General features: G+C 44.7%; 1 protein-coding gene across 1 annotated transcript in view; it reads left to right on the top strand.

Annotated features, from left to right (window-relative positions):
- Positions 1 to 7,500, top strand: part of cdh23 (cadherin-related 23) — a 243,160-nt gene that overhangs the window by 191,950 nt on the left and 43,710 nt on the right. Inside the window, exons 30-36 of the mRNA XM_076285746.1 lie at positions 2,202 to 2,590; positions 2,883 to 2,984; positions 3,356 to 3,358; positions 3,457 to 3,606; positions 3,927 to 4,055; positions 4,306 to 4,434; positions 4,953 to 5,180. Of these exons, the coding sequence (XP_076141861.1) occupies positions 2,202 to 2,590; positions 2,883 to 2,984; positions 3,356 to 3,358; positions 3,457 to 3,606; positions 3,927 to 4,055; positions 4,306 to 4,434; positions 4,953 to 5,180 (1,130 nt within the window). The remainder of the gene's footprint in view (positions 1 to 2,201; positions 2,591 to 2,882; positions 2,985 to 3,355; positions 3,359 to 3,456; positions 3,607 to 3,926; positions 4,056 to 4,305; positions 4,435 to 4,952; positions 5,181 to 7,500) is intronic.

Below are 7,500 nucleotides of genomic sequence, written 5' to 3'. Positions count from 1 at the left end.
CCGCCACCCCCATCTGCTCTCTCTCTCTCTCTCTCTCTCTCTCTCTCTCTCTCTCAAATTCAAAAGGTGCTTTATTGGCATGACAAATAGTTGGATTGCCAAAGCAAATGTATCAGGACATAAGCAATTACACAGGTATGCACAAGGGTTAGTGTGTGTGTCTGTGTGTGTGTGTGTGTGTGTGTGTGTGTGTGTGTGTGTGTGTGTGTATGTGCGTGTGTGCATGTGTGTGTGTGTGTGCGTGTGCGTGTGCGTGTGTGTGTGCGTGTGCGTGTGTTTATCCGTGTCTGTGTGTCAGAGTTCGAAATATCGAGTTTGAGTATTCTGAGTGTTTCAACACAGGCAACAAACTTACAGACTTACTGGTAAACAATAAATCACATTTAAGCAATAAGCCCCGATTTTATAACAGCTAACGGGTGTCGTTAGGCACGACAAATCAGTGTAACCTACGGACTCGAGTGGCTTATTGGTTTTCTAAAACGGTTACTACATATCTGCCAAGATTTCATAAAATAAAGGCACAGCAACGAAAAATTTAACGATTTATTCATAGATAATCATTCTTCCGCCAAGAAATATATTTCCTCTATCAGAATGGTTGCCAAGCAACGTCGAGACACCGCTACTCCCAACTTTTGTATCAAGTTATGGTAGCACAGTAATATAGAACGAAATGCGGTCAAGGTGTATGTTTATGCTGCATTTTACAACGGCATCGAACGCGATTCAGCCAATCATAACCAAGGACCAGAACTATCTGTTTTAGAAATACACAATATACAATACACATATACACAATAGACTTCGCAAAATAACTTGCAAAACTGTGTTGAAATAGTATACAGTATGTGTGTGACTGTGTCATGTCAAGACAGGTTTCTTTATAAAGCACTTTAAAAACAAAACACCAGTTGACCAAAGTGCTATACAATAGAAAAGTTCAGAAATCTGATAGACAGGTAAGTAATGATCAGGCGTCAAACAGAGACGTTTGTACAAATAACACTCAGAACACACAATAGCAGGGGGAGCAGTAAAACAAACAAAAATTTAAATTAAAATAGAAAACAAAATAGATAGAATAAGCACTTATATTGAGTTAAAAGTCAGGGAGTAAAAGTGAGTTTTAAGATGTGATTTAAAAACAAGCAAAGGAGCCAGTCTCATATGCAGTGAGAGCTCATTCCAGAGTTTAGGGCCAATTACTGCAAATGCCCAATCTCCCCTGCTCTTTAACCTTGACAGTGGGACTACAAGGCGGCATTGGTCTGCAGACCTAAGTGCCCTTGATGTGCTTTTAAAAGATCTGACAGATAAGAAGGTGCAAGTCCATTTAAAGATTTAAAAACATATAATAGATTTTTGAAATGAATCCTAAAACGAACAAAGCCAGTGAAGGACGTGTGTGTGTGTGTGTGTGTGTGTGTGTGTGTGTGTGTGTGTGTGTGTGTGTGTGTGTGTGCGTGTGTGTGTGCGTGTGTGTGTGCGTGCGTGTGTGCGCGCGCGCGCGTGTGAGTCACATGTACACATACAGAAATCACTCAGTGTCTCTCAGCTGGTGACAGGCAAGGACATGTTGGGCAACAGTAATACAGCTGTCTGTGTCTTCTCCTAACAGGTATAATAGTTTGTTCAGGTTTGGTAGGTCAAACCTGTAAAAATCTCTCTATCTCTCTCTCTTTCTCTCTCTTTCTGTCTCTTTCTCTCTTTATTTTTCTCTCTTTCTTTCTCTCTCTCTCTCTCTCTCTCTCTCTCTCTCTCTCTGCTCCCCCTCCTCCTCCTTAGGATTAGAAGGCCAAAGAGAGCATGACTCTGGTGTGTTTCACTTTAGCTTACACACATCAGATACCAGTTGACTCAGCAACATGTCTGACCATCCCTGATCTGACACAAGTTCCACATTGGATTCCACATTCCACAAGAAGTTCTTACAGTAAATGGCTGGCTTATTGGATGTTCAGTGGCCAGTAACAGTCTCTATGGAAATGTTAGTTAGAGGCCAGAATGGAGGTCAAAGGTCAGATATAAGAGTCCCTTGACAGTAATGTAGAATATGACATGCTCATTAAAATAACGGAATGTGATTAGCAGTTTGATGATCACCTACATTCACAAGCTGGATGCTTAATCACACTTTTGTATGACTGCTCGAGGCCATGTGTGTATGGCACCACTGTAACCTCTAAATCCCCCTGCAGGTGACGGAGGTGCAGTGGCCTACACCCTGGTCTCAGGCTCGGACCGCAAGTTTGAGGTGGATGTGAGCACGGGCCTAGTGACCACAGTGGATTACTTGGACTATGAGACCAAGACCAGCTACCTGATGAACGTGTCGGCCACGGACCAGTCGCCGCCGTTCCACCGCGGCTACTGCACAGTGTACGTGACGCTGCTCAACGAGCTAGACGAGGCCGTGGCCTTCTTCCTATCTGGCTACGAGGCCACGCTACGTGAGAACATCGACAGAGGCACTGAGGTCATCCAGGTGCAGGCAAAGTCGGCCGACAACCTCAACCAGCTGACGTACCGCTTCGACCCCGACACGTCGCCAGCTGCACTTGCGCTCTTCAAGATTGATAGTGTCACGGTGAGTGACGAAAGGGGTCACTCTCCAACTCACCACAGATTTACAACTGCACATATCACTGACACCCTCACAATCCTAACATAAAACACAATCACACAGACACACTCAAAAGCATGCTCACACAAACCTACAGGCACACACCATGTACAACTACACCCTTATTAATTACAAATATAGTATACTTACACAGACACTCACTTACATACTCACACAAGTCTCTCTCTCTCTCTCTCTCAAACCCTCACTTGCCTGACCCTCACTCATTCGGTCTTCCTGGTCTGCTCTCCTGTAGGGGCGTATCATGGTCACTGGGCTATTGGACAGAGAGAAGGGTGACTCCTACACCCTTACCGTGCTGGCTGATGACGGCGGCCCAAAGAGAGGCTCCACTGTGGTAAAGACACACACACACACACACACACACACACACACACCCTCAGCTGAATCTTAAGTTCTACTGTGATGCGATTGTGATGCACAGCAGTATACGTGTGTTCTCTGGGGACTTTGTTTTGAAGGCTCTAGAACACGCACAGACGTTGTGAAGTCTAAGATGCTAAACAAGCATTACATATGCGTATCTGGTTAGATACAAAAGCCAAATGTGCTGATGTGTTCCTTGCTAAATAAATAGGGAATGTATGGTACAGGTCCCAGCTGTGAAAATAATACCTCTCATAGATAAGGAACTATGTGGAACTCTTCATATAAGGCACCTGCACTCACATTTTCCCCTTCTTTCCAACATTCACTGTGGAAATGCAGAAGGTAGGAGTTCTTCATTGTCTCCCTCTACTACATTAATATAAAACAGCCCTTCCATTTCTTTCAGTTGCCCTTCACTGATGCTTTTTGTGTGGTGACAGGTGTCCATCACCATTGAGGATGAGAATGACAACAGTCCACAGTTCGACATCACATCTGACGTGTCCGTGAACATCCCAGAGGACACTCCTATTGGACAGAAAGTGGCCGTGGTGCTGGCCAGAGACAAAGATGCTGGGAACAATGGACTGGTGAGGAGAGTAGCCTGTAGCCTGAAAAGTTGTGGGTTCAATTCCCGGCTTCCACCGTTGCCCTAGAGCAAGCCATTTAACCCCCCAAGTTGCTCCAGGGACAATGTGATCCCTCGTAATATAGTTAGCATAGACACATGTGAGTCACTTTGGACAAGAGTGTCTGCTAAATGAATAGGTGTAAATGTAAAGATACTTGAGTGTCACTGGTGCTAAACAATGTGTTATTCTGTTATTTTCCCCTCTTTTGTTTTCCTCTTTACTCGATTGTCTCTCTCTCTCTGTCTCTCTCTTTCTCTTTGCCTCTGTCTCTCCATCAGGTCAATTTTACCCTGGTGGCGGGTAACATGCAGGATGTGTTTAGAATTGTTACTGCCAACCACACATATGGGGAGATCTATGTGAATACTCCCTTGGACCGCGAGGCAGTGGACCGCTACCTGCTGAAGGTGGGAGTCAAGGGGACCACCTTTCTCACTTCAGCTATACATAACATCTGTGCATCTGTGTATTACTTCTGGACATTCTGAAACATATTGGCAAACATAGTGATATTACTAAGTGAGTGATATACAACGTATGAATGATATTATGATGTGGCTGTGTGTGTGTTTGTGTGTGTGTGTGTGTGTGTGTGTGTGTGTGTGTGTGTGTGTGTGTGTGTGTGTGTGTGTGTGTGTGTTTGTCTTTGACTTTTAGGTGCGAGCTCTGGATAGTGGCTCCCCTCCTCGCTACACTGACCACTCTTTGACCATCAACATCCTGGACGTTAACGATAATGGGCCAGTCGTCCAGAGCCCTCGCGGCTACAATGTCTCCATCAATGAGGTGAGCCTCACTCTCCTGCCACATGTCAAGCACACTGAGTTCTATCAATCACTCACTCATCAACCAGACACTTTTATCAAGACATACGCCTGCATTCAAATGGATCCAGGCAGACATTTTGGCTTGAATTTGAACCGTTTATCCATATAGGGAAAGTCCAGGCTTCACTGGATATGTAACACTTTTTATCTTTCAATCAATTATCACTTATTTAAATTATCCACTTACTAATCATTGCACTATTAGGTGGGGATCACATTGGCCAGCGACAAGCGTAACGCAACGCTCAGACCATAATAAGTTCTATCTCGTTCCTAAGTAACACAAACTGTTTGCCTAAACTGACAATTGAATACGCTCGCGTTGCGCTTTGAAAGTTGAACCAAGTTCAACGCTCAGCTTGTACAACGCTAACGTTACGCCGGCGTTGCCACCGTTCTGCTGCCGAACCATAGAGAACAATAGGAAACCTGCCGCTGGTCAGTGTGATCCCCGCCTTATTGCTCTCACTCTTTTAGAATGTCGGCGGGGGCACATCGGTTCTGCGTGTGGTGGCAACTGACCGTGACATTGGCCGCAACGCCATGCTGTTCTACTACATCACCGGCGGCAACCAGGATCTGACGTTCCGCATGGACCGCGTGACGGGGGAGATGGTGACACGGCCCTCCCCTCCAGACCGCGAACGGCAACAGGAATACCTGCTGACCGTCACCGTGGAGGATGACGGGACTCCTTCACTCTCGGTAGGGATGCATGATACACACACACGTATACACACATACACATACAGTACACACACATACACATACACATGCACACACACACACACACACATATACATACACACACACACACACACACACATACACACACACACACACACACACACACACACATACACACACACACACACACACACACACACGCAGACACACATACACACACACACACATATACACACACACACAGACACACACACACACACACACACACACACACACACACACACACACACACACAAACACACGCAATGTGTGATCATGTTTTCTATCATAGTACAAGGGGTTGGTTGGGTTGTTGTGTCTTCTTTGTTTTTGTTGGGTATAACACACACACACACACACAGAAACATCACACACACACACAGAAACATCACACACATAGCTGAAGTGAGAAACACACACACACACACACACATATATACTCACATGTACATACACGCAATGTGTGATCATGTTTTCTGTCATAGTACAAGGGGTTGGTTGGGTTGTTGTGTCTTCTTTGTCTTTGTTGGGTATAACACACACACACACACACACACACACACACACACACACACACACACACACACACACACACAGATATATACTCACATGTACTGTACACACACGCAATGTGTGATCATGTTTTCTGTCATGGTGCAAGGGGTTGGTTGGGTTCTTAAGGGTTATTGTGTCTTCCTTGTCTTTGTTGGCTGTCATGTCATAACCCAAGAAATTGGTTACTTTTCAGCCACAACTACACACACACACACACACACACACACACACACACGCACTGTACATTCCCAGCATGCTCAGCAAGGAGATGCTGACCAGCAGTCTTGCAGTCCAGTCAAATGAAGTCAAACATTTGGGTAGGTGGGTTAACAAACAGAGACAGACTCCACTCCCTCTCCTGAGTCACACTCCCTCTGCTGATCTACCTGTGTAACTACAACAACATGATCCCACCCATGTCCTCCTGTTGGAAGTATCCTCTGGGTCTATGCCAGGGGGAAGACTCTGTCTGATTGTGATTTAAAGGGCAGAGCTTTAGTGTGTCCGCCATGTGTGGTGTCTGTGAGGTGTTGCTATGTGAGGAAGTGAGCAGCGATGAGCAAAACAGGAAACGAGTTGCAGCAGCGCCCCCGCCGCTGTTGTTCTCTGAAAGAGGAAGCAGTGTGTGCTCAAGCCCTACACTGCTTCCTGTTTCAACACCCCTGAGGCGCAGAGAAGTTCTTTAAAGTGTCTTAAATGGAACAGGTCGCCATGCGAGACATACAGTGTGTCTAAATGTGCGATGGCGTGTTATTGGCCTGTGACTATAATTAGGTGACCCAATGCAAAACAGAAGCAACTGTTTATGGGCTTAAGTCAAATCAAGTCAAGTCAGATTTATTTATAAAGCACTTAAAAATAACACAAAAAGATAACCAAAGTGCTGTAGAATTGAATGTCCAGAAACCTGATAGACAAGCAGATAATGATCAGGCTTCAAACATTAGTAAGACACTAGTAAAGATAACAGTCAGAACACACACATGTCCTAGACAGGCTACCATGTGAAGGGTTTTAGTGTGGTTTCCGTTTATACACCCGGGACACCCCACATTTATCCCTCTTCAAATATTATTTAATTTTGGGTGTAGTTTTAAAACTGCTCTTAAGCTTTTGTTTACATCGAACACCTTCAGATGAATCCCTCTAGTGGCTCACAGTAGGACACTCAGCCAAGTTAGCAATGGAGTTCAAAACAGATGAAACTAGATCTGTGGTCAGAACCCAAGTTGTTTCATCATTGCTACCTATCAGCTGTCATCTGAGTGGGCAAAGAGGCACATGCTTCAGCATGTTGTTTTTGGTGTGGATTAGCACAAGCCTGTTATGGAGCTTTGTGCTAAGCAAGCACTAACCTGTAGCTAGGTAATACAGTTAGGATCAGTTCGAATATCATCAACAGTGGTTCAGCTAGAACACTTCAGTTTTAGGTTTAGTCATAACATATGCTATGTAGGTCATTCACTATCAGTGTGCATGGATTGGGTTCTACAAAACCTCAAACTTTTTTAAACATCTTTACACTGAGCTGAGGGGTAGGGTATGTTTGCAATTACTTGCACAAACACACAGACAAGTTCACTCCACAGAGCCATGATGTTCATAAACAGCGAAACAACTTGTTCTGATATGATAATGTCTTGGCATAACATTTCTGCATCAAAATCTCCTCCCTCTCTTATATGCTGGACCAGGGATATTAGGCTATAGCCCCGTAAGGGCTTGCATGTTGATTAAATGTGAT

The sequence above is a fragment of the Alosa pseudoharengus genome, unplaced genomic scaffold (assembly GCF_046254945.1).
Source record: "Alosa pseudoharengus isolate Yale_2024_CS ecotype anadromous, Long Island Sound unplaced genomic scaffold, YU_APseudo_1.1 YU_APseudo_1.1_scf_15, whole genome shotgun sequence".
NCBI classification, from domain to species: Eukaryota; Metazoa; Chordata; class Actinopteri; order Clupeiformes; family Clupeidae; genus Alosa; species Alosa pseudoharengus.
Note: the sequence above shows the minus strand (reverse complement) of the source record. Positions and strands in the feature narration are given on the sequence as shown.